This window comes from Vicia villosa, linkage group LG7, assembly GCF_029867415.1.
Source record: "Vicia villosa cultivar HV-30 ecotype Madison, WI linkage group LG7, Vvil1.0, whole genome shotgun sequence".
Classification (NCBI taxonomy): Eukaryota; Viridiplantae; Streptophyta; class Magnoliopsida; order Fabales; family Fabaceae; genus Vicia; species Vicia villosa.
The window spans coordinates 96,380,422-96,406,730 of NC_081186.1; the positions used below are offsets into that span (position 1 = coordinate 96,380,422).

The 26,309-nt window shown below is 34.7% G+C and overlaps 2 protein-coding genes and 2 long non-coding RNA genes across 5 annotated transcripts; 3 read left to right on the top strand and 1 right to left on the bottom strand.

The window, feature by feature from the left end:
- Positions 1-348: 348 nt before the first annotated feature.
- On the bottom strand, positions 349-2,932 carry LOC131617905 (uncharacterized). Its single transcript, XM_058889172.1, has 5 exons — positions 2,794-2,932; positions 2,644-2,714; positions 2,445-2,525; positions 1,560-1,603; positions 349-686 (listed from the first exon to the last, which is right to left on the bottom strand). The coding sequence occupies exons 1-5, from the start codon at positions 2,831-2,833 to the stop codon at positions 587-589; spliced, it is 336 nt and encodes a 111-aa protein (XP_058745155.1). The 5' UTR covers positions 2,834-2,932; the 3' UTR covers positions 349-586.
- Positions 2,933-6,874: 3,942 nt separating this feature from the next.
- Positions 6,875-9,475, top strand: LOC131617906 (uncharacterized). The gene is made up of 3 exons (XR_009288702.1): positions 6,875-7,131; positions 7,210-7,289; positions 8,798-9,475. It is a non-coding gene; the product is annotated as an uncharacterized LOC131617906 (long non-coding RNA).
- Positions 9,476-11,886: 2,411 nt separating this feature from the next.
- On the top strand, positions 11,887-14,149 carry LOC131617908 (uncharacterized). The gene is made up of 3 exons (XR_009288703.1): positions 11,887-12,143; positions 12,222-12,301; positions 13,802-14,149. It is a non-coding gene; the product is annotated as an uncharacterized LOC131617908 (long non-coding RNA).
- Positions 14,150-17,044: 2,895 nt separating this feature from the next.
- Positions 17,045-25,712, top strand: LOC131616021 (uncharacterized). Of its 2 annotated transcripts, XM_058887237.1 has the most exons (8): positions 17,046-17,634; positions 18,232-18,301; positions 18,782-22,073; positions 22,320-22,888; positions 23,056-23,785; positions 23,994-24,157; positions 24,396-24,518; positions 24,744-25,712. In XM_058887237.1, exons 3-8 carry the CDS (start codon positions 18,815-18,817, stop codon positions 25,488-25,490), a joined length of 5,592 nt encoding a protein of 1,863 aa, XP_058743220.1. In that variant the 5' UTR covers positions 17,046-17,634; positions 18,232-18,301; positions 18,782-18,814; the 3' UTR covers positions 25,491-25,712. The 2 variants fall into 2 exon arrangements, with proteins under 2 accessions (XP_058743219.1, XP_058743220.1); XM_058887236.1 differs by lacking the exon at positions 18,232-18,301 and having other exon boundaries at positions 17,045-17,634.
- The last annotated feature ends 597 nt before the right edge of the window (positions 25,713-26,309 follow it).

Consider the following 26,309-nt stretch of genomic DNA (forward strand, 5'->3'; position numbering starts at 1 on the left):
CTCACTCTTATCTCTCTCTTTTATTCTCTCACATTTTTGCGCTTTTGAGAATGAAATTTTTATATATGTGAGGTAGTTTGCTCTAGTGTTAGGGCCTAATTGTAATTTTTTATTGGGAGAAAATTTTATTTTTGCTATGAGCTACACTAAGTAAAAAAGCTCATGTGTGGTTGGTGATGGTGAGGTAAATTTTATTTTATACTTATGCTATATAGCTAAATTGATATAAGTAGGGTGGGTGGAGTAGTTCAATTGATATGTGCTAAATGGATGTAAACTGCTAGTCTATAAATCAATCTTATACTAATAGTGCACACACATGACTCACCATTAAGAGAAAACTTCAAATATTTCAAGAACATCATCCAATGAAAGATAACTGCGTACAAGTCATGTTACCAAATGTGAAATATATAGGTAGATACAAAGACTTCAAGATCATGAACCATTGGCAAGATAAATACAAAAATACTTACAAATATAAGGTATGCAGGTTAATCAACTGTCAAATACATTGATAGTATAATTTCTTATTAATAAACATTGGATAGATGTTGTAGGAGCACAATCTAAAACGATGAAGTCATCAGAAAAACAAGCTTCCCCAGGCTGCTATAAATGCAAAGCCGCCAAATGGAGCCAAGGTTGAGTATTTTCTGTCTTCAAGAAATGCAACCGTATAACACCTAAAAGTTCAACAGTTATCGTCAAAGATGAACGCAGATTAATCAAATTCTATTTTCACAAATATTTATTCGCAACAATCAGATAGCACGGGTCCAAGGTATTGTTATAGGCTTGACTTATACATTGGACAAAGGGTATGCAACAATAGCAAAAGCGAGAAAACAAAAGGATGTCAACTCACAGATAGTGAAATAAAGAGCATCAGAAATATCCTACAATGATGCCAAACAGCAGAGTTTTTGAGGATGGATGGTCAAATAGGTTGTTGCCCCCTTAAAAGCAGATGAGTCTTAAACCACGTTCACATTGTCTTTCTACCTAATGTGGAGACCCCAACTTCTGTGAAGACTAAGTTATGAAGCACCGGTGCAAACACAGACAAGATATTGACACGTGAAGAGTGGTAATAACTTGAGAAAATGGACATGTCTCACTCTCATCATTTTTAACCATATCACATGAGCATCGCTCTAAAAATAACTACTATCCAGCAGCAGTCCTATAAATAAAATGGTTAACTTCCCCTTGATTGATACCCTGACTCTGAAGTTACTGATTTCAATCTAAAAATAAATAAATCGGACCTGGAAAACCTTAATTCAGTAAGGGGTTAAGAGAAATTATATCTAGCACTATCATCAACACAAATAACTCCTAAGCATAGATACATGATGTCGCCCTTTTTCACATGAATAATAGCTTAAATATTAAACTTTATATGTCTCTCAAATCCTTGTGCCCACTATTGATATCTCACACCCCCTTACCCTCAAAAAAAGTATAAATAGATAAATAAAGCAACTTGAAAAACAACTACTTAAATTTTAAATGAGCATCACAAAAAGCTGGAAGTGAATTTTAAGAGAACTTACGTCCCAGAGAAAGCCAAGATTCCAGCAGTTAGAAGCCCTCCAAACTGCATAAAGAAAATGATGAGAGAAAAAACAAATTGATGATTATCATTTCACAATCACCATATACTTAGCATTTGTATGGTTCTACGGTGATAAATTATGAAAATTTGATTTTGTAAAATTGATTCCGAATAAAATTAAGAATGTGTTTAGAACTATGCTTGCAAACCATTTTTCGCATCCCGAGCATATGCATGGTTCTGCGGTGAAAAAAATTCGTTTTGAATGAATTGATTCTCGCTAAAAGTGAGTTGAAAGTAAAATGATTTATGTTTTGATAAATTTATGTAGAAATGAGTTGTAGAGTAAATTTCAATGTAAAAATCACATTTAAACTCAAAAGCTATAAATTCTAGCTTCAAGTAAAATCTATTCTGGAAGTAGAATCAATTCTACTCTAGAAGAACCAAACACCTCAAAATCATTCCAAAATCAATCCTATACCTCTAAAATTGCTTTTGTCTCGTCTAAAAGCTAAACCAAACATACACTGAGACATTTTCACCATGAAAATATAGAACTAAGCTTCTCATCACCGTGCTTTTTTCTACTGTGCCACGGTACTTAACGTACAATTCGTTGAAATGTAAAGTGATTTATGATAGAGTTTAATGTATAATTGAGTTAGAACAAATAAATTGGAGAGACAAAAACTCAAAAATTTAGCTTTATGTTAAAATCAATTCTTCTAGAAAACATTCAAATATGTCAAAACCAATTCTACATCTCTATAATCAATTATGCCTCCCCCAAAAGCGAAATCAAACAAATACATTGTAATTATAGTCTAACAGCATTTAAAAGGGAAGAGAAGCAAAAAATTAAAAAAAAAAAGGAACTTACAAGATTGGGATTTTTTGTAATTGGAGCTGAAACTAATGCGGCAGTATGAACCAAATGGTAAAGTGATGCTGTATGCCAAACCTTCAGAGATACATTCAAAATTTCCAATTAAACAAAAATAAAAACTGAAGCTTTAATCATGAAATAGAAAAAAACAAAAACACAATTGGGGGAAAAGGAAAACGCAGGAGGAACGTACATCTTTGTAAGAAGGGTTTTGGGGCTTGAAAGCATGCGCACCATAAGTGCCCAATCCAAGTGCTGCTACACCTGTTTCATTCAATTTCTCATTCAATTACTTTTACAGAAGAAGAAAAAGACATTGATACAGATCAGTTGAGGGATTCACCTGAAACCGCAGCGACTTTGTGCCAAATTAGAGGGTTCATTTTATTTGTTTAACTGTTTTCTTACTTTTTCTCTCCAAGGAGTAACACAACTATGTTCAGTCGGTTGGTTCTTGACTCTTGAGAAGGGGAAGTAATACTTTTTCAATACAACAAATATTATTTTAATTTTTATAAAAATAATATTTTTTATCATAGAATATGTATATATTTAAACTTGCTCTTATTTTAGGTTTTTTCTTTACCCACCTCCCTATGGGAGTCACCTCCAGCGAAATCCCCCAACTGCCCCTGCTTCGGAGATGCATCTCCGAAGTTTTTTTTTTTTGGATTTTTTTTGTAATTCGGAAATGCATCTCCGAAAACACCAAAAAAGTGGTGTTTTCGGAGATGCATTTCCGAATTGCAAAAAATTCAAAACCGTGAATATTTCGGAAGTTCATTTCCGAAAACATATCTTCATATACAATTTTCCCTCCTTCACTATTTCATCATTTTTTCTCCAAAACTTCTCCAAACCCTCTCCAAAACTCAATCAATCTCCATCCATTTTTCGTCCTGAAATCAAGTTTCAAACCGTTGATCACGTTAAAGGGAGCATAGAAAGCTACAATTTTAGGTAAACATCTCTCATTTCATCCCCTATTTCTCTACATTGATTCAACAAAATTCTGTTGAAACCTGCGATGGTTCGGAAGTTCATTTTCGAAATATGATACCTAACAAATTTCGGAAATGAACTTCCGAAATAAGCCCTGGCAGTTAAAAAAAACAGTTTTGGCCAATTTTGCTAATTTTTGCATATGTTAGGTATAGTGCATCCGGACAACATTGTGCAAGACGATCACGTAGTAGTTCCGGAAGTTGTCAACGTTAATAACGATCCGGTTATCGACGTTAAATCTATGATCAATGTGGTTGATGTACGAAAACAATTTACAAATGATCAGAGCTTCGGTAGTCGTGAACAATTGCTTGATTGGGTTCGGAACGAAGCTAGTAAACTTGGATTTGGAATTGTTATTTTATGGTCCGACAATGGAAATAGTAGGCAGAAAGCTTTCGTTGTTTTGAATTGCAAACGGGGTGGGAGTTATGTACAATCAAACCGGGTGCTAAAACACGAAGACACGGGATCGAGCAAGTGCGGGTGTCCGTTTAAGTTGCGTGCTACTCGGAGGGTTCATGATTTGTGGCGTTTAAGCGTCATTTGTGGAGTTCATAATTGTAACACCCCTTTTTATACCCCAAAATATTTAACATATAATCAGAGAATAGTATGCATATAATTCAAAAGGGCGTCACATCGATGCTTTTAGAAGAACTAAAAACCTTTTAAAAAATAAATTGACAGCATTTATTTACACAACACGCTACACCTGGTCATTTTAATAACACTCAATATAAAATCACAATTTAACCTAGATATGCATTCACAGCGGAAAATATGATACTCATGTGATTCATAACGATTCATGTCCCATACCATGATCATACATCGATTAATGGTTTCAATTCGACATAAGACATAATCAAAAGTTTGGCTTAAAAGCCTCTCAAAATGACGAGTAACCAACAAATAAGTTCATAAGTCATAGCATAATACATAAGCAATATAACATGAGTTCAATACACCTAGTCTACCCAGTATTACATGACCAGAGCATCGACTCACTACCTAGCCTCCAATAACCAAGGAAGAACCTCCGGCTAGATCACACGCGGCTACTAAACTCCAGAACCTACATGTCGCCAAACGAGGGCAACATTAAAACAGAAGGGTGAGAATACGAACCATTATGAAGAAAGTATAACGGAATACAATGGTTAAATCAACACTTCAAGTAATTAATCATACTATGTATAACCATGTAGGTAATAGTAATCAACACATATTTCACATGTTATCGAGTATACAATAAGCTTAAATAGTATGATATTTCAATTCTATTATTATATTCTCAATTAAGTACACAATCATAATTATCACATATTCACACATTTAATCAAATATGTATTCAAACTTCACTCGTTTTTCAATCATCAAACTCATACACATATAACAACTACATCAACTTCACATACTCAATTATCGCATAATGTTAATGTGACTCAATGCATGATATGTGACGCTATGCATGTGGTACCGAATTGTGAACCCAAGGTTTCACTGCTTTCCGATTCAATATCTAGAATCCAAGCCACGCTTCCGATCCGGACAAGACCAAAGCCCACCAAAATGTAAACATATAGTCTACCGCTTCCGATTCACTCTAGAATCTAAGCCTCGCTTTTGTTTCAAAGCAAACCACCTTTGTTTAAAGGCACACCATGATATGAATGTATGTACAATGTTAACAAATATATGCAATTAAGATCATCTCTACCATCTTAATATTTAGCATATCACAATAATCCACTCTATGAATTATCCACAATATTGTACACCACATTCTCATCACATAAGCATTATTCACATATAATAGTCAACACACAATTCCAATCCACTATTCCAATTAACACTAGTAATTAACACTATCATATGCTAACTCACAATTTGTCAATTTTATATGATTTACCCACTTTCATATTAAACCAACAAGACATTAGTAATTTTATCATCTAGCTATTTCTAAATTTCAATTTTAAGATCATAATAGAAATACAATCCAATTACTATCCTTATTATGAACATATTATCTTACATAGAAGTTAATTCCATTCAAACATGCCTATTTACCAATTAATCTAAATATATATTTATCATATATGCCCATTAATGAAGTGTGATGGTTGTTCACAATTTTTATTTGGATCAATGGCCATAGCAACACCTACCATGATATCGCTACAGTATGTAGCTCATATACTTGTTCCTAACAAAGCCAAAGCGCTACAGTGGAGGAAAGTATTACAAGTGGTATGTTCCATCACACAAATGCATTGGTGACTCGTTTTCACTTGGACCAATTATTAGCATCAGCAGCATGTTCATTTAGTAAAGGGCAATATGGCCCACGTTTCTAATTGGCCAAGAGAAAGAAAAACATCAACAACCAAATCATGAATGAAAGGAAACAAGAAAAGTTGGAACACAGCACATTCCCAGCATGATGCTTGTATATCGCCTGCAGACAAATTCCGTCGGTCATCATCACCATGTGGTGATGTCATTCGGTGGCCTATACCTCATTTTTCATTTCGTTTTCATGAGTATGTGAACATAGGAGTGTTCATTTCCAGTATTAATTTTGATTTAAAATCCCAATTTCTCTACCGATTCCAGTATGCTAATAGAGATTAAACACATATTTTATAAGATTCACTAAGAACAAATGTAACTATATTAATCTATCAATCACCCCATTATACTAGCCCACAATGATTAGGGATTCTCCCCCTTACCTTTTGATTTCTCCTCCAAAACCCTAGCTTTCCTCTTCTTGTTCCTCTCCTCCACTTCTATTCTTGAAACCAGAAAATGAAAATGATGCTTCTACCCCTTATTTCCTCTCTTACTATCTTTATTTATTATATTGGGCTTTTAAAATTAATAACACCCCCTAATTGCTTATCACTCCAATAAATAGGCCCAATTAATCTAACTATCTAATAACTTAATTAATTCTATTAAACACAAATGCACTCAAGTTTAATTAATTAAATTAATAATTAAATCTCATTACGATTAAATAATTAATTAACACACCAAAGAGTATAAAATATTATAATAAAATAAATACTAAAAAAAAAAACGGGTTGTTACAATAATCATGCCTTGGATGCCAAGTTACACGGGCATCCAATGGCATGTCGTTTGTCCCGTGAAGAGAAGATTGTGATTTCGGATTTATCGATAGTTAAAGTGTAACATCCCGATTTTTATTAATATTTTTATTAATTATATTAGTAATTATATTATTTGGTGTTTTTAGTAATTACTTATTTATTTAGTTATTATGTGATATAATAATTATTTAAGTATTTAATTATGTGAGTGTTTGTATTTGACTCAATTGAGTTATTAGAGAGATATAACTAAATGGGCCTAAGTGATAGAAACATAATGGATGGATTGGTGGGTCAAGCCCAATTGACATAAGTGAGATAGTAAGAGAAGGTTAGGGTTTTAGAGGTTACTATTTTCATTTGGGGGAAAAAATAGGAAGAAGAGAAAAGAGGCAAAAGGGAAGAGAACAATGGTGGAAGAGAAAAGCTAGAAGAAACCTCATTTTCGCAGCAAGTTTCAGCATTGAGTCACCTTAGCAAAACAGATGTATCTCTCAATCCAACCGTTGGATCGTCGCGTGGTTTTGACACAACGTTCCTGACTCATAGAGGTAAGTTCTGACCGGAGCGATTTTGATTTTAAGGATTTTAAGTTCGTCTGATAAGCTGATTTCCGAACTGGTTTTTAGGTGTGTCTCCAAATTATGTTTGAAGGATTTATTTTGGAGAAAAGCTTAGAGCTATGGTGAAAGAGTTCATATTTGCCAAGGTAAGGGTGGGGTTCTTTCATGCTAAAGGGTTGTATGATAGTATGTTATAGTGGGTTTAATTCTATACTTTGATATCCATGTTCTTCTATGTTGCAATTTTGGGTATTTGATGATTTGTTGGAATGTGATGATATAAATGTGATAAGTTGTGTGCAATTGATAATCTATGTGTATTAGATTGCTATGTTTGTTGTGAGTAAACCATTGATAGTGAAATAATGGGTTTTGTTATAGAATTGGAAAATAATGGAATAGAAATATAATAGTTGAATTGAAATTAATATAGTTTAATTATTAATTGGATAGTTAAATTATTAGTTGAATTGATTCCAATAAGTCTATGTGATTGGAATATACTTGGACTTGGACCAATTATTCGGTTTATCGGTAAATTACGGTATTTTGAGAAATTGTTTGTAATTGTGTTTTGGCTTGAATATGTATGTTGAGAAATATATATTGTCATGCCAATGATGTTGTTTTGATATTGATTCTTTATGGTTAGTTGGTTAGCATTAATTCTAATGACTAATTGCTTGATGTTGAAAATGTGTGTTCATGTATAATTGACAAAAATGAGAATTAACATGAGATAGTATGATTACTAGTGTTAATTGGATTGTGTGAATCGTAATTGATTAATTGGCCTCTCATATGTGAATGATGTGTGTGTGTTGTGAATGTTGTGTACAATTGGTGGATAATTCATAGAGTTGAATTATTGTGATATGTGGAAAGTTAAGATGGTAGAGATGATCTTAATTGCATATATTTGTGAGATTGTACATACATTCATATCATAGTGTGCCTTGAAACATAGGTGGAATTGCTTTGAAACACAAGCGTGGCTTGGATTCTAGAGTGAATCGGAAAGCGGTAAACTATATGTTTACATTTGGTGGCTTTGGTCTTGTCCGGATCTGAAGCGTGGCTAGATTCTATATGAATCGGAAGCGGTGGAACTTTGGGTCCATATTGGGTACCACATGCATAGAGTCACATGTCTTGCATTGAGTTACATTGGAGTTATGTGATGTTTGAATATATGTAATTATGTGATTAGGTGATTGTTATGTGTGCATGAGATGTGATAATTAAATTTGGTGATGTTTGATACATGATTTTGGTGATATATGTAAATGAAACGTATATGATGCGAATGCAAATATATATATATATATATATATATATATATATATATGTATTAATGATATATGTATATATGTGGAATATATGAACCATGTTTTGCCATTGTTGATAGTTGTATTAATTTACGTTGTGATTATGAAGTATATGTTATTATGTGCTTGAATGACATACTTGTAAACTTGAATACATTGTTATAGTTGATAGTTAACATTATTGTTGTGATGCAAATTGCTTATATTGAGAAGTGGTGAATTGTGTATGATTTTATCTTTGCTATATGTATTATCATACTTTCCTTTATAATGTTTGATATCTCACCCCTTCTGCTGATGTTTCCCCTACCATGGGAAATGGGCAGGTACTCAAGTATAACTGTGGAAGTTTGTAGATTCATCGTATCTGGTTGGTGTGTCGCTCTGATACGTAGCACTCGGGGGTTGTCTATATTGTTGTTTCTATGTTGTTCATGTTTTAGTTGTTGAGTTCCAAATTGGATAATGAGAAGTACTATGATGTTTGAAGTTGTTTCCGATTAAATAAGATGATTTGTTTATAAATTCGAATGTTATGATTCCGCTGCATATTAAAATGAAGTTGGTTTGTCTAAGAGCTGTTATAAGTTGTTTTGTGCTTCTCTGAGATTAAAGTGCTATGTATCTGTTTATGAGTTGTTTATAGGAAGTAAATGTGATATCCCAAATGCTTGTTGATAGTTTTTAAAATACTCTGATTTCTCGCATGATATTTTTGGGTAGAATTTGGGGTGTTACATTAGTGGTATCAGAGCAGGTCGGTCCGTCCGGCCAAGTTGTCGAGTCAGTTGAGTTGTGTGATAGTTGAATGCTGTCAGTGTTTTATTCCTTAGTACGCGACATGTGTGTGAAACACTGTTGGTACTTGTTCGTTTTGTTGCAGGGTTAGTTTAAGCGAAGTAGGGGAGAAGCTGTGCTTCTCGGATATGTTTCAGTTGTAAGTTATTGGTGTAATATATTGCTTAAGGAGACAGAACAATCAATGTAGAAGTTTGTTGGTTCCGAATTCGAAGGTAACATGGATTTAAGATTTTGTTTGTTTAACAAGTCGGATCATCTTGGAATAAGGATAATTGTTATAAGATGGAATTTCGGAAGTTGCCATATTCAGCATTATTAGTGGACTGTGAAGTTATCAATTTAAGTAACCGTTGCGTAGGATGTTGACTTAAGAATAATGATTAAGCGACGGATCACGGTAGACCTTGTCAAGGGATCCTTGGCAAGAGATTGGAAAAGTTGTCGAAGTTGTTGGAACGTTCAAGTCGGAGTTAGAAATGTGAAGGGACGAGTATGATTCCAAGAATAAAAAGTGTTGATAGTGGTGTAAAGGAATTATGTTCTAATGTTATCACAAGGTGTGTGTTAGCATGTTCAGATGATTTTGGGAGTTAATGAAGTATGGTATTTTTGGTGACGTAAAGGATTCTATTGCAGTTAAGTAACGATGGTTTACGCTACCATTATGGTTGTCGGCTATCTATTGACAAATTGAGGAACTGATCACCCTTAATCTCTTGTTGATAGTAGACGGAATCGTATTGGAATGAGATAGACTTGTCTTACCATCTTGATAATATTGGAAGTGAATAAGTCTGTGCAAGATGGTGCGATGTTGTTTAGGTCCTTTGTAACTTTGGATGTTCATGAGGAAATAACGATTGGGGGATTATCGATAGTTGGCGCATTTGCATAAGTGTTTCCTGAAGATGTAAGTGATTTACCGTCAGAAAGAAAAGTTGAGTTTTCGATCGATTTAGTTTCTGGAACTAGTCTTGTATCGAGGGCTCCATATAGGATGTCTGCTTATGATGTTGAAAGAGTTGAAGAGTTAACTTGAAGATTTGTTTGAGGAGAGGTTGATTCGTTCGAGTGTGTCGTCTAGAGGTGCATCTGTTTTTGTTGGTTAAGAAGAAGGAAGGTTTTGCAAGGCTTTGTGTTGAAGCAAAAAGGACAAGTTGTAGCTTATGCTTCAAGGCAACTTAAGATTCATGAGAGGAATTATCTGACGCAAGATTTAGAGTTGGCCGCCGTTGTTTTTGTTTTGAAACTTTGAAGGCACTACTTGTTTGGATCGAGATTCGAGGTATATAGTGAACACAAGAGTTTGAAGTAGTTGTTTGATCAGAATGAGTTGATAATGAGGAAAAGAATATGGTTGTAATTCTTGAAGGACTATGATTTTGGTTTGAATAACCATCCGGGAAAAGCGAGCTTTGTAGCAAATGAATTGAGTAGGAAATAATTGCATATGTCTATGTTGATGATTCAAGAATTGGAATTGTTGGAATAATTTTGAGATTTGAGTTTGGTATGTTGAAGCTTACTTGTGGTATTCTTGATGAGATTAGAGAAGGTCAGAAATCAGATTTGAAATTGGTTGACAAGATGACATTGATTGATCGAGGATAAGGTGATAATTTTCGGATTAATGAGAACGGTGTCATGAGATGTCGTGATTGAATTTGTATTCCATATGTTTCGGATTTGAAAAAGAGAATTTTTGGGATGAAGGGCATCAAAGTGGTTGAGTAATTATCCTGGTGCTACTAAGATGTATCAAGACTTGAGAAAGTTATTTTGGTGGCGCGATATGAAGAAGGATATTGCGGAATTTGTGCATTCGTGTTTGACTTGTCAGAAGTCAAAGATTGAACATCAGAAACCGTCTGGTTTGATGCAATCGTTGTCCATTCTTAAGTGGAAGTGGGATAGCATTTCTATGAATTTTGTTTTGGGTTTTTCGAGGACATCGATTAATTGTGAGGCAATTTGGGTCATTGTAGATGGATTGACGAATTTTGCTCACTCTATTCCGATAAGCAGGAATTATCCGATGGAGAGACTTGCAAAGTTGTATTTTGAAAAGAATGTGAGTTGGCATGGTATTCCGTCGAGTGTTGTTTCTGATAGAGATCCGAAGTTTGCTTCTAGATTTTGGAAAGTTTTATAGAGTACTTTGATTATTAAGTTGTGTTTGAGTTCTGTTTATCATCCGCAAGCTGATGGTCAAACGGAGAAGACGATTCAGTAGCTTAAGGATCTTTTGAGAGCTTGTATTTTGAAGCTTTGTATGGTCGAAGGTGTGGAATGCCTTTGTGTTCGTGGGAGTCTGGAGAGAGTAAGTATAGTTTTGGTGATGAAATGGTTGTGTCGATTGTATTTTCGAGGACGAAAATATTCTAAGTGGGGGAAAGTTGTAACATCCCGATTTTTATTAATATTTTTATTAATTATATTAGTAATTATATTATTTGGTGTTTTTAGTAATTACTTATTTATTTAGTTATTATGTGATATAATAATTATTTAAGTATTTAATTATGTGAGTGTTTGTATTTGACTCAATTGAGTTATTAGAGAGATATAACTAAATGGGCCTAAGTGATAGAAACATAATGGATGGATTGGTGGGTCAAGCCCAATTGACATAAGTGAGATAGTAAGAGAAGGTTAGGGTTTTAGAGGTTACTATTTTCATTTGGGGGAAAAAATAGGAAGAAGAGAAAAGAGGCAAAAGGGAAGAGAACAATGGTGGAAGAGAAAAGCTAGAAGAAACCTCATTTTCGCAGCAAGTTTCAGCATTGAGTCACCTTAGCAAAACAGATGTATCTCTCAATCCAACCGTTGGATCGTCGCGTGGTTTTGACACAACGTTCCTGACTCATAGAGGTAAGTTCTGACCGGAGCGATTTTGATTTTAAGGATTTTAAGTTCGTCTGATAAGCTGATTTCCGAACTGGTTTTTAGGTGTGTCTCCAAATTATGTTTGAAGGATTTATTTTGGAGAAAAGCTTAGAGCTATGGTGAAAGAGTTCATATTTGCCAAGGTAAGGGTGGGGTTCTTTCATGCTAAAGGGTTGTATGATAGTATGTTATAGTGGGTTTAATTCTATACTTTAATATCCATGTTCTTCTATGTTGCAATTTTGGGTATTTGATGATTTGTTGGAATGTGATGATATAAATGTGATAAGTTGTGTGCAATTGATAATCTATGTGTATTAGATTGTTATGTTTGTTGTGAGTAAACCATTGATAGTGAAATAATGGGTTTTGTTATAGAATTGGAAAATAATGGAATAGAAATATAATAGTTGAATTGAAATTAATATAGTTTAATTATTAATTGGATAGTTAAATTATTAGTTGAATTGATTCCAATAAGTCTATGTGATTGGAATATACTTGGACTTGGACCAATTATTCGGTTTATCGGTAAATTACGGTATTTTGAGAAATTGTTTGTAATTGTGTTTTGGCTTGAATATGTATGTTGAGAAATATATATTGTCATGCCAATGATGTTGTTTTGATATTGATTCTTTATGGTTAGTTGGTTAGCATTAATTCTAATGACTAATTGCTTGATGTTGAAAATGTGTGTTCATGTATAATTGACAAAAATGAGAATTAACATGAGATAGTATGATTACTAGTGTTAATTGGATTGTGTGAATCGTAATTGATTAATTGGCCTCTCATATGTGAATGATGTGTGTGTGTTGTGAATGTTGTGTACAATTGGTGGATAATTCATAGAGTTGAATTATTGTGATATGTGGAAAGTTAAGATGGTAGAGATGATCTTAATTGCATATATTTGTGAGATTGTACATACATTCATATCATAGTGTGCCTTGAAACATAGGTGGAATTGCTTTGAAACACAAGCGTGGCTTGGATTCTAGAGTGAATCGGAAAGCGGTAAACTATATGTTTACATTTGGTGGCTTTGGTCTTGTCCGGATCTGAAGCGTGGCTAGATTCTATATGAATCGGAAGCGGTGGAACTTTGGGTCCATATTGGGTACCACATGCATAGAGTCACATGTCTTGCATTGAGTTACATTGGAGTTATGTGATGTTTGAATATATGTAATTATGTGATTAGGTGATTGTTATGTGTGCATGAGATGTGATAATTAAATTTGGTGATGTTTGATACATGATTTTGGTGATATATGTAAATGAAACGTATATGATGCGAATGCAAATATATATATATATATATATATATATATGTATTAATGATATATGTATATATGTGGAATATATGAACCATGTTTTGCCATTGTTGATAGTTGTATTAATTTACGTTGTGATTATGAAGTATATGTTATTATGTGCTTGAATGACATACTTGTAAACTTGAATACATTGTTATAGTTGATAGTTAACATTATTGTTGTGATGCAAATTGCTTATATTGAGAAGTGGTGAATTGTGTATGATTTTATCTTTGCTATATGTATTATCATACTTTCCTTTATAATGTTTGATATCTCACCCCTTCTGCTGATGTTTCCCCTACCATGGGAAATGGGCAGGTACTCAAGTATAACTGTGGAAGTTTGTAGATTCATCGTATCTGGTTGGTGTGTCGCTCTGATACGTAGCACTCGGGGGTTGTCTATATTGTTGTTTCTATGTTGTTCATGTTTTAGTTGTTGAGTTCCAAATTGGATAATGAGAAGTACTATGATGTTTGAAGTTGTTTCCGATTAAATAAGATGATTTGTTTATAAATTCGAATGTTATGATTCCGCTGCATATTAAAATGAAGTTGGTTTGTCTAAGAGCTGTTATAAGTTGTTTTGTGCTTCTCTGAGATTAAAGTGCTATGTATCTGTTTATGAGTTGTTTATAGGAAGTAAATGTGATATCCCAAATGCTTGTTGATAGTTTTTAAAATACTCTGATTTCTCGCATGATATTTTTGGGTAGAATTTGGGGTGTTACATAAAGTGGCGCCTTGCAACTTAATTGCCGATTTGAAACGGAAAAAACTGGATAACGTTTCAAATATCAAGCAAGTTTACAATGAACGACACAATCTCAAAGTTTTGAAAATGGGCCCTCGGTCGGAAATGCAACAACTTTTGAAACTATTAGGCCCAAATATATCGATAACATAGTTGATGTTGGAGGCGACGACAATTGTGGATATCGGGTCGTTGCGAGTTTTCTCGGTAAAGGGGAAAATAATCACACTTTAGTTCAACGGGAACTTCTTGCGGAGTTGACTTCGTATCGGGACATCTACGGCCGACTATATGAAAATATAGAAAAGTTTGCGAAACTACATGATTCACTTGTTCCATCACTTATCGGTATCGCTCCGGTTTCGAAGTGGATGTCATTCCCCGATATGGGTCATCTAATAGCAAGTGCATATGATCGGGTGTGTGTCGATTTGACGAGGTTTGGACTAAGTGAGACTTTCTTTCCACTTCATAGTTGACCGCCATTGGACGCGTCGAACCGCATCATATGCATCGGGTATCTAAGATTGCGGCACTTCATCCAAGTGTTTTTGAAACCGGGGTGTCCTATACCGGCTACTTCTTGTTAATGGACGGCACATCATTCAAATGAGGCGGAGACTTGGCCGGATCCTTTTGTTTCAAGAATGGCGGAGTTTGAAGAAATGATGAGCCAAGAGCGCGAGCAAAATAGAGAGCAGTCGAAGAACATACCTATTTTGGATTTAGGATCCACCGATTGGTTCGGTGAATTTAGTTTGTTCCGGATCATTTTTTGTTTGTAATGACCATTTTTGTATGTATTGTTGTTTATCATGTAAAATCGGACCGATTCAATACATATATAATATAAGTATGTTTTATGTCATCATTGTCTAATTTATGTCTATTTTGAATTCCTTTTGTATTTTTTACACAAAACACTAAGCAATCAACAAAATGCAAAATTTACCTCTGTTTCTGCATAATTCGGAAATGAACTTCCGAAATATACTTGTCTGCCTCCAATTTTCGGAAGTTCATTTCCGAAAAGACCACTGAGTAGGATAAGGTTTGTTGGGCCATCATTGCTCCAATAAGTCTATAAATACAACACACTCTTCTTCATCCTCTTCACACCAGAAAACACAAATGACACAAACCTACCCCCACCTAGCATTCGTCTACTTCACCACCGGCTACCCGATGCCGTTCCAATTTCGCTTCTCGCGCGACACGCCATTTGCGGAGTTGATAACGTTGCTCAACACGCTATTGCAATATCCCGAAAATCGAAAGGTTGTCAAGCTCGAGTACCGCTCGCCATCGCTTAACGACGAGGGAGACATTGAGTTCACACCTTTTGAGATCAAGAACGACGAAGATTTAGCGGTTTTGTGGACAACTTTCGACCGATTTTCTTCAGGGTCCGATCGAGTTGGACGCGAAACTTCAAAAATCGGGGGACGACGTTATTAAAATGTTGACTCATCCTCACCTACCCGTGTTTAACAATATGTAACTTTAATCTTATGTAATGTGATCGATGTAATCTTCATCCAATTAAATAAAGCGAATCGTTCTTGTTTGTTATTTTTCTTCTGTCCAGACCTTATTTCGGAAGTACATTTCCGAATTCCTCCAAGGGGGGTGAATTCGGAGATGAACTTCCGAATACACCAATTTTCTGAAAAACAACTTTATTTCGGAGATGCATCTCCGAAATCAATGTTTTTCATTAAAAAAACATGTTTTCGGAGATACATTTCCGAAAACTTTTTTTCAATAAAAGTACGTTTTCGGAAATGAACTTCCGAAACAAGGAGTATTTTGGTAAATTCACCAGAGGTGACTAAGAAGGTTAGGAGGTGGGTAAAGAAATTTCCTTATTTTATCCCTATAAACAAGATATTATATTATACTCATCTTCCATAAGCTAGTTAAAAAGGCATAAACACCAACCTCTAATTTTTAAATAAACCTTAATCTTCTTAATTCCTCATTAAATAAACACCCTTTCATTTTTCATTTTCATCAATGTATTTTAAAGACATACATAATAAGTTTGTGATATTTTAACGGATTTTGTATTTTAGGTGAGACTGTATTTTAGGTGAGACGAGTTTATTTTCCACTTGTTTTTTCTATCATTAGGCAAAGTGAAAATCTCATACACACAATTAGGGTTATAGGTTTGAACTTGGGTGATAGAATCTAATCTAAGAACATTAATATTTGTGAGTTCAGTTAAGATTTGCCGACACACAAATATCATCTCTGATATTGACGTAGAATATGTTAGATGTTCAGACACGTGAAAGTCTACTTCTAGTTAGGCCACGAAAAGGCAACATACATAATCTATGTTTGGCGCATAAGTTGAACACTTTGAAGTAGCTAATGGAGTGTCTCATTCATACAAGAGTAGAAGTTTGTTTATAAGACTATATTGTCCTATTTCAAAGGCAAAATTGATCTATTATGATAACATAAACACTTTGTATCTTGTTTGACAATTATGTTCAACATCAACTCAAACACTTTGTATCTTGGTTGACAATTATGTTCAACATCAACTCACTAAATATATTAAAATAGATATACACTTTTTGTGCTTAAGAAAATTGCACACATTGTAAGCGAATTTTACAAGTTCCCTCACGCTATAAATTGCACACGGTGTATTAAAATAAACATAAATATTTATTTATAATTGTGCAGAGATGTCAAATATAAGAATGCAAGTTCGAATTTGCGACATTTTATCAAATATAAGAATGCAAGTTCGAATTCGCAATATTTCACCGATTAAAAAAAAAAAGACCGAACAACAAAATTATTTTGAGAATTTAAAGTTAACTTTATAAATGTAGATACTATATGACATATGGAACAACAATGGGAATCTAAAAGCAGAAGTAATGGAAAAAGCCGTTTATTACTCGTTGATTTCAAAACATTCTCATAGTTAAGATATTCATCTTTCGTTTATTGCACTCAAATTTACAGTGTCAAGTGTCAACCTTATAGAAATGATTCATCTTTAAACATCACTTGTTACAATTTTTTCCTCTTCCTCTAACTCTGCTTCGTCTTTCACTCTGGTATTTTCTCGAACACCTCGTATGCAACAGAGATTAAAACAGATAGCTTATGCCAAGTAAAGTTTTTCCGAGAGGAAGATGGAGAGAAAACCATTCCTAACGAGAAGAGATTCCGTCGTCACATGGTGGGAAGAAGAGAACCATTACAGCAACATTATTATGAAAAATCATCCTCCTGATCCTCAAGATTCCAAAGTCTCCGCCGGCGATAATGGCTGCCGCATCTAAAAGAGATGACGGCGGTGGATGACTAGGGATGGAAGTGGTCATAATATGATCGTGAGAATAATGTTGATCCAATGGTTAAAAATATTGGTAAGTTTGCAAAAACTGCACTCTGTGTTTAACTGTTTATGGTAGGTTCTACTTTCAAAGGAGTTAAAATTGTTTGTTAAGGTACAGGTATAAAAATAATCATGACATGTTTTGTTCTGTGTCAAGTTGATTTTGTTTTTAGAATGGATTCTAATTTAACCATATTGGCATTTGTAATTGTATGATGAACTAAGATTTATTGATTCTCAAATAGATTTTTAAGCTCAAATTATTTGATTAGTTCAGTTTTACATAAATTTAATCAAATATGAATTATTTACCTCCAAATCATGTCTAGTCTGAGTGTGTATTTGGGAAACTTGAAAATCACGGGGAATTTCACTTTGTGCCAGAAGCTACACATTCTAGCTTCTCAAAATCACGGTAAAAAGGGTCTTAAACGTGCAACAGCGGTGGCCGAGCGGGTTACTAAATATAAGCAGAATTAACTTTACAAAATTAATTAATTCAACTCACACTATAGAAGACTTGTTAATTTAAACAAAGGGTCAATGCTCACCGGTCAACATGTTAGTATGTGGGATACTTGTCAAAGTCTTTGTTTATTTTATTTATGTCTTAATTGTAATAATCCAGTTTGAGAGTTGAAGAAATTGAAGCACCCTTCAAAAAAGTACCAAGCTTGATCTGAAGTTCACAAAACAAGGTTATTATAACACCTTTTTTTTTGTTATCATTGATGTTTCTAAGTTACCATGTTCTGAGTTGCAAATTAGCTTTTTGTTTGGTTTGCTTTTGCAAAATTTTCTATTTTGAATGATTCTTTCCTTTTTTATATATCTTCAATTAAAGTTGTAATATACTTCTAGTTTGTTTACAATTATTTGATTCATATGGGCCCTTTGTTATAGATTAAAATAAAAGTTATTTTGAGATAAATAATTTGGAGATTTTTCTCTAGAGGCTTTTGAGAAAAGCATAAACGATAGTCAAAGAAATATTAAGTTTGAATGTATCCCTGCTAAAATGATTTTTCATTAATTTGATTAAGAAACACTTTTTTACCCAAGGATGAAAAAGCATAAACACCATAAATTATATTTTTCTTTCTATTATGTTTGTCTCTCTTTTCTGCAGTAGCATTTCTAATTAATAATTATGACATGTTTGTCTCTCTTTTGTTCAGGCCAAGGAACAAGGAATTAGCCACACTAAACTAATGGACTACCTCTTTGGATTTGCGTCATCCCTTTCAAGAGATTTGGCGTGCGGTTTATTAGGTGAATTAAGTTATCCCTGCTGCTTCAACAATTTTGTTCAAGATGTTTCAAAAGAAGAAGGTAACTTGGCTGTAACAAGAGATAGTGTCCAAGAACGTGTTACACGAGCCAAGAAGCAAACTAGAAAGACAGCTGAGATTGTTGAGAAGTGGCTGAAGGATGCTAACGTTGTCATAGGCAATGTTGATCAATTACTACAAATGGCAAAAATGGAAAAGAAGTCTTGTCTTGGGTACTGTCCAAATTGGATTTGGCGATACCGTGTAGGCAGGAAGTTATCAAAGAAAAAAAAGGAGCTTAAATTGTGCATTGAAGAAGGGAGACAATATATACAGATTGAATGGCCTGTTTCACTTTCAGCAGGCTTTTTTTCTTCGGAAAAATGCTGGGAGTTTGATAGTAGAAAACCTGCTTATGAGGAACTTACGTGTGCTTTTGAAGATGATGAAGTTACTATGATTGGATTATATGGGATGGGGGGTTGTGGCAAAACAATGCTTGCAATGGAAGTAGGCAAGAGATGTGGTCATCTTTTTGATCAAGTGCTTTTTGTGCCTGTGTCTAGTACTGTGGAAGTGGAAAGGATCCAAGAAAAAATTGCAGGCTCTCTTGAATTTGAATTCCAAGAAAAAGACGAAATGGACAGATCACAACGCTTATGCATGAGGTTAACACAGGAAGATAAGGTGCTTGTGATTCTAGATGATGTGTGGCAAATGTTAGATTTTGATGCCATTGGGATTCCTTCCGGTGAACATCATAAAGGTTGCAAGGTTCTCATTACCAGTAGATCTGAAGCAGTTTGTACTTTGACGGATTGCCAGAAAAAAATTCCCCTATCAACACTAACCAACGATGAAACGTGGGATCTTTTCCAAAAGCAATCACTCATAACCGAAGGAACTTGGAATACTATAAAGAATTTGGCTAAAGAAATCTCAAATGAATGTAAAGGCTTGCCTGTTGCCACAGTAGCCGTGGCTAGCAGCTTGAAAGGCAAGGCTGAGGTGGAATGGAAGGTCACATTGGATAGATTGAGAAGTTCGAAGCCTGTTAATATTGAAAAAGGTTTGCAAAACCCATACAAGTGCTTGCAGTTAAGCTATGATAATTTGGACAATGAAGAGGCCAAGTCACTTTTCTTGTTGTGTTCTGTGTTTCCTGAAGATTGTGAGATTCCTGTGGAGTTTTTAACTAGGTCTGCAATAGGGCTAGGCATAGTTGGAGAAGTTCGCTCATATGAAGGGGCTAGGGATGAAGTGAGTGCGGCTAAAAATAAGCTTATAAGTTCTTGTTTGTTGCTAAATGTTGATGAAGGAAAATGTGTTAAAATGCATGACTTAGTTCGCAATGTAGCCCATTGGATTGCAGAGAATAAGATTAAGTGTGCCTCGGAAAAGGATATTATGACTTTGGAACACACTCCATTAAGATATCTGTGGTGTGATAAATTTCCAATTAATTTGGATTGTTCCAATCTCGACTTTCTACACATTCACACAGATACACAAGTATCAGATGAATTTTTCAAAGGAATGAGAATGCTCAGAGTTTTGTTTCTTTACAACAAGGGTCGGGAGAGAAGGCCATTGTCGACTATGTCATTAAAATCATTGACAAATCTCCGTTGCATGCTTTTGAGTAAATGGGATTTAGTTGACATCTCATTTGTGGGAGATATGAAGAAACTTGAAAGTCTTACATTGTGTGATTGTTCATTCCTTGAATTACCTGATGTGGTTACACAATTGACAAACTTGAGATTGTTGGATTTGTCAGAATGTGATATGAAAATGAATCCGTTTGAAGTGATTGGGAGACACACGCAGCTTGAAGAACTGTACTTTGCTGACCATAGATCAAAATGGGAAGTTGAATTCTTAGAAAAGTTTAGTGTCCGCCAAGCGTTACAGAGGTATCAAATACAATTAGGAAGCATGTTTTCCGGTTTCCAAGAAGAGTTTCTCAATCGTCACAGAACTTTGTTTCTCAGTTATTTGAATACATCTAATGGCACAATCAAGGATTTGGCCGAAAAGGCAGAGGTCTTGTGTATAGCAGGTATCGAGGGAGGTGATAAAAATATTATCCCCGACATATTTCAAAATATGAACCATATAACTGAGCTTTTGATACGCGATTCTAATGGGATAGAGTGTTTGGTTGACATTTGTCTGATGGAGGTAGGAACTCTCTTCTGCAAGTTGCATTGGCTAAGAATTGAGCATATGGAGCATTTTAAAGCTTTATACAATGGTCGAATGCCTCTTGGTGGTCATTTTGGGAATTTAGAAGACCTATATATAAGTCATTGTCCAAAGCTAACATGTCTCTTCACACTTGCAGTTGCTCAAAATCTGGCACAACTGGAGAAGTTACAAGTATTATCTTGCCCTGCACTTAAGCACATACTAATCGATGATGATAGAGAGGAGATAGTTAGTGCATACGATCACAGACTACTGTTGTTTCCAAAATTGAAAAAGCTTCATGTTAGAGAGTGTGATGTGCTGGAATACATAATCCCAATCACTTTAGCTCAAGGCCTTGTACATTTGGAGTGTTTGGAAATTGTATGTAATATTATGTTGAAATATGTATTTGGCCTGAGCACACACAAAGATGGTCAGAATCAAAATGAACTCAAGATAATCGAGCTTTTGGCATTGGAAGAGCTTACTCTTGTTATGTTGCCGAATATCAATAGCATTTGTCCGGAAGATTGTTATCTAATGTGGCCAAACTTGCTTCAATTCAATTTGCAAAACTGTGGAGAGTTTTTCATGGTGTCTATCAATACTTGCATGGCTTTACACAACGATCCGATAATCAATGAAGCTTCAAATCAAACTGTGCAAAATATAAAAGAAGTTCGAGTCAATAACTGTGAATTAGAAGGTATCTTTCAGCTAGTAGGATTATCCACTGATGGAGAAAAAGATCCACCGACGTCATGCTTGGAAATGTTGTATTTGGATAATCTACCTCAGCTCAGGTATCTCTGTAGGAGTGATGTAGAATCAACAAACCTCCAATTCCAAAATCTTCAACAAATGGAGATATGTGGATGTAGAAGATTAAAATGTATCTTCTCATCCTGTATGGCAGGAGGGCTCCCTCAATTGAAAGCGCTAAAGATAGAAAACTGCAATCAGCTAGATCGAATCGTTGATGATATTGGCACCGCAACTCCCTTAGGTACACAGACATCCACTTACTCTCTGTAACTCTTATGTTAAGTTGATGCTCAATGAAGTATCAATAGTTTAAAAAAAAATGGATAAGAAAGAAATGACATATATGCTTAAATAATTGAAGTAATTCTCCTTATTCCAATAGTTTCAAAATTTTGCTTAATGAACATATATAGTAGATGCACTATTAATCATAGATCATCTCTAATATACAAGGACGTGATGTTGCTCCTATGCAACTACTTTTCAGGATTATTTGGTCTCCCCGGCCTTATAAGGTTTACACTAATATCGTGTCCCATGCTGGGTTCGTTGTTCACAGCATCCACTGCTAAAACCTTGTCTTCATTGGAAGAATTGACGATACAAGATTGCCATGGTTTAAAGCAACTGGTAACATATGGAAGGGCTCAGAAAAATAGAAGGGGCGAAATAGTTGAGGATGATCATCACGACTTTCAGAGTTATAAGTCAATGTTCCAAAGTTTGAAAAAGATTAGTATTATGAGATGTCATTTGCTGAAATGTATATTGCCTGTTACATTTGCAAGAGGACTGGTGAAATTGGAAGCTATAGAAATCACAGACACTCCTGAGTTGAGATATGTATTTGGTCATTCCTCCCATCAATATCCAAGCAGGTTCCAAATTGAGCTTCCTGTTTTAGAAAAAGTTGCACTCTACAATATACCAAATATGAACGCCATTTGTCCAGAAAACTACCATGCAACATGCTCATCTTTGCAAATTCTTGTAATGAATGATGTTGGTCTATCAATGAATAATTGGATAGCTGATTCAGATCTTAGTTCTAAAACAGTACAACTCTCTTTCTCCCTCATTGTCTTTCTTATTACATACATTTGTTTCTCTGTATGCATCAAACACAAAATAGAATCGATATATTCTGTTTTATACTGTTCCAACATGTCTACCAAAAATTGTTAACATTCCTATTAGACCTAATGGTAAGTATGCTTTTACAGGATGAAGGAGAAACAAGCATGAGTATTGAGAGGAAGTTGATATCTGTTACTGTAGAGAACGGATCCGAAATTGAAGGCATTTTTCAAATGAAGGGATTCCCTAATGAGAATGGACAACAAGTAATGTCCTGGTTAGAAGACCTTAAATTGGTCAATTTGCCAGAGCTAATGTACATATGGATGGGTGCCAAACATTTTGTGAGCCTTCAACATCTTCACAAAATACACATTTGCAATTGTCCAAAACTAAAATCTATATTCTCCATTGCTGTTTTGAGAGTCCTACCTCTGTTGAAGATCCTATTGGTAGAACAGTGTGAGGAATTGGAGCAAATCATTGAAGACGAAGAAGAAAATGAAAATGTCCCAAATCCTTTAGTGTGCTTCCCACAGCTAAAGTTTCTTCTTGTCACACACTGCAATAAGTTGAAGCATTTGTTTTATATCCCTACATCCCACGAGTTTCCACAACTGGAATATCTAACCCTCAATCAAGATTCTAGTCTAGTTCATGTTTTCAAAGTTAATCCTGGTGTGAGAGAAGGGAGAGTGGAAGTGTTGCTTCCAAAACTGAAACAGGTAATGTTAATACAACTGCCAAACCTCAATAATATATGTCAAGGGATTGTTGAGTTTCAGACTCTGACCAGTCTTTTGGTGCACAATTGCCCGAAATTCTCACTAACTTCAACGACTACTATGGAGGACATGCTACAAATCTATGATTGTGGTACGCCGCTATGTACTACTCCCTCTATATTACATAGCATATTTCATGACTTTTTAAGATGTATATTACTTAAAACTACTCATAAAATGAGATCGATGAGTATGTTAAATTCTGACCATTTCATACGTCATTGTAATTCTATTTTGTTGGGCTATTTTTTGCTTTTGTCTTCTCAAAGTTTATAACTCGGTAAAATCTGTTATTTTAGACAGCGAAATTGGTTTCTATCTCCGTCCGCACTTGCACGACATAGGTTGTACAATAACAAATGGTCATGAGTTCCTGACATCAAAGAACAAAAACCAGGAGATACAAGAATTACAATCACATGAGCAGAAACTGTCGCCCATTTCTTCACCAAACTCGACCGAGGTACGGTATTATTTTAATTTTTCCTCTTTTACGAAGCCTAACATATTAGACCAAAGGGGGTTCTATATTTGAGAAAACTGTAACAGAAACTCTCTTCAAAAAGGAGAAACTTATCCTCAGGACCAACCATTACACATTCTTTTTAAAATGGCATCCCACTGATATGCAGTATATTTTGAATATGGAAAGGTAAGTATACTGCAAAGTTACAACTTATAAATCGTTTACTCTTGTGCAGAGGGTTACTGAAGACGGAACAGCATTAAAGAATACAGAGATAGTACCTTCGTCAATTCATTCTGAATCTGATAGCTCACATTCAAGCCCACTACCTACCTCTCAATGTAGTCCACATCCTCGAGTAAGTTTCTTTCGTGTATACAAGTGACCTCTCCAACAAAATAGTGCTTCCTTGTTTCTGATTTATTATTCGGAACAGAAATAGAATCAAGAAACTGAAGTACTATAACTTTCATGAACTTGTTACTATCGCATTGGTCATCACATTCATATTTTAACTTACTTTTCTATCCAGAAAACTGATGTGGCTAACTGATAATGCCTTTTCTATTTTTATTCTTCCCAGTATGAAATCAGCTTCAGCCAAACTGAGACTTACATTAATGAAGAAAACAATGGCCATCCTATAAGCATAGGAGGAGACATGGTGGCCAATGATCTCAAACATGTGGAAGAAGATGATGAAGGCCAAATAACCACACCTTTTGTTTATGAAGTTATAACAACTGATAACTTAGTTGCAAAGGCTCTTTCTGACCTGGAAGACTCTTTAAGCATACCTCTGAAGGACATAGCTAGCTCAGAGACTAACAGCCTTCGCCTTCTAACGGCTCTCAACTTCTTGTCCCACCTTTCCTTAAAAGATATAGCTCTATCAGACGAACTCCGAGCTATAATAGAGACTATGCACACAGAATTCCCAACCATCATATGCTCCTTCAAGCAAGCCTTTATTACCATAGACAAATTTGCTGCGATTGAAGCTCATCACGACGAGGCGGCCGTTACTCTCTCTTCCAAAATTTCCAATGCAAAAAGTTTTTTGGATGAAGCTCAACAGAGGGAAGCTGCTTTAAAGGAAAAGATCATTCAATTGGAGAAAGAAATAGAATATCTTCAAGAGGAAAAGGAGAAATGCATTCAAGAAACTGTAGGCTATAAAATGGAGTTGGAGAATGTAAAGAAAGACAAGTATCAACATGTGGAAGTTCAAATAAAAGCACGACAGCAAATATTTGAGGTTGATTATAAATGGTCTGCTCTACTTAGTCAGTTTCAGTACAACAACACTGTTGCAAGAAATTTTTCTTGATTGTTATTGCTTTTTAAATGGTCATTGTTAAGTTTATAGGCTAAATGAATGTCATTTGTTTCAATAAATTGAAGAGATTCAATATTCTAAAGTAATTGACACACTATATAGTACACATAGGGATTTACCCTATAGTTTATAGTTTATTGCTGTTCTTCTGAGTCAGAAAAATGTATTTACATTGGAATTACGAACTAATCAATTACAATATTATTTTTAATCTTTTATGTGGTAAATAATTTAAAGATGTAACAAATGTTTGTGGTGTTGTTTTATGCTTTTTGTCCTTTGTTATGTACAACAAAGTGATCTTCTAATAATCCTATATTGAGCAATCTTTATTAGTAATCGCTAATAATACTAATAATAAAACCCCTATTAAATAAATGAATGTTTATGTTTATTCTAGTATATTCCTCTAATTGAAATCATCAATAAAGACTTGTAGTAGAAGTTTGTTTGCGAAGATACTAGCGATTTGATAGCATGAGGGAACTTGTAAAATTCGCCGGCACTGTGTGCAACTTTCTCAAGCACAAAGTGTATATTCATTTCAATATATTTAGTGCATTGTGTATATCTATTTTAATGTAATTAGTGCGTTGATGTTTGGCGCGGCGTGAAAAATATTCAAGCGTATAATCGCTCGAAATACAATAGTTTATTTTTTAAGAGAAAACACCGCAATCAAATTTAGGTTCGGAAATTGATTATGCAGGGGAAAGGTATTAACACCGTACACATCCGTTGTAATCAATGAGAATCATTTAATTAATTTTGCGAATAAGAGTGTTAGGTTACGTCATTTGGTTTCTTCTA

Coding starts and splice junctions, on each gene's coding strand:
- LOC131617905 (XM_058889172.1), bottom strand. CDS start 2,833: ATGAACCCTCTAATTTGGCACAAAGTCGCTGCGGTTTCAG. Junction 1,604..2,444: donor TTACAAAAAATCCCAATCTT/GTAAGTTCCTTT, acceptor TTCTTTATGCAG/TTTGGAGGGCTTCTAACTGC. Junction 687..1,559: donor ATCTTGGCTTTCTCTGGGAC/GTAAGTTCTCTT, acceptor TTGAACTTTTAG/GTGTTATACGGTTGCATTTC.
- LOC131616021 (XM_058887236.1), top strand. CDS start 17,566: ATGACTAGGGATGGAAGTGGTCATAATATGATCGTGAGAATAATGTTG. Junction 22,074..22,319: donor TGGCACCGCAACTCCCTTAG/GTACACAGACAT, acceptor ACTACTTTTCAG/GATTATTTGGTCTCCCCGGC. Junction 23,786..23,993: donor GCTACAAATCTATGATTGTG/GTACGCCGCTAT, acceptor CTGTTATTTTAG/ACAGCGAAATTGGTTTCTAT.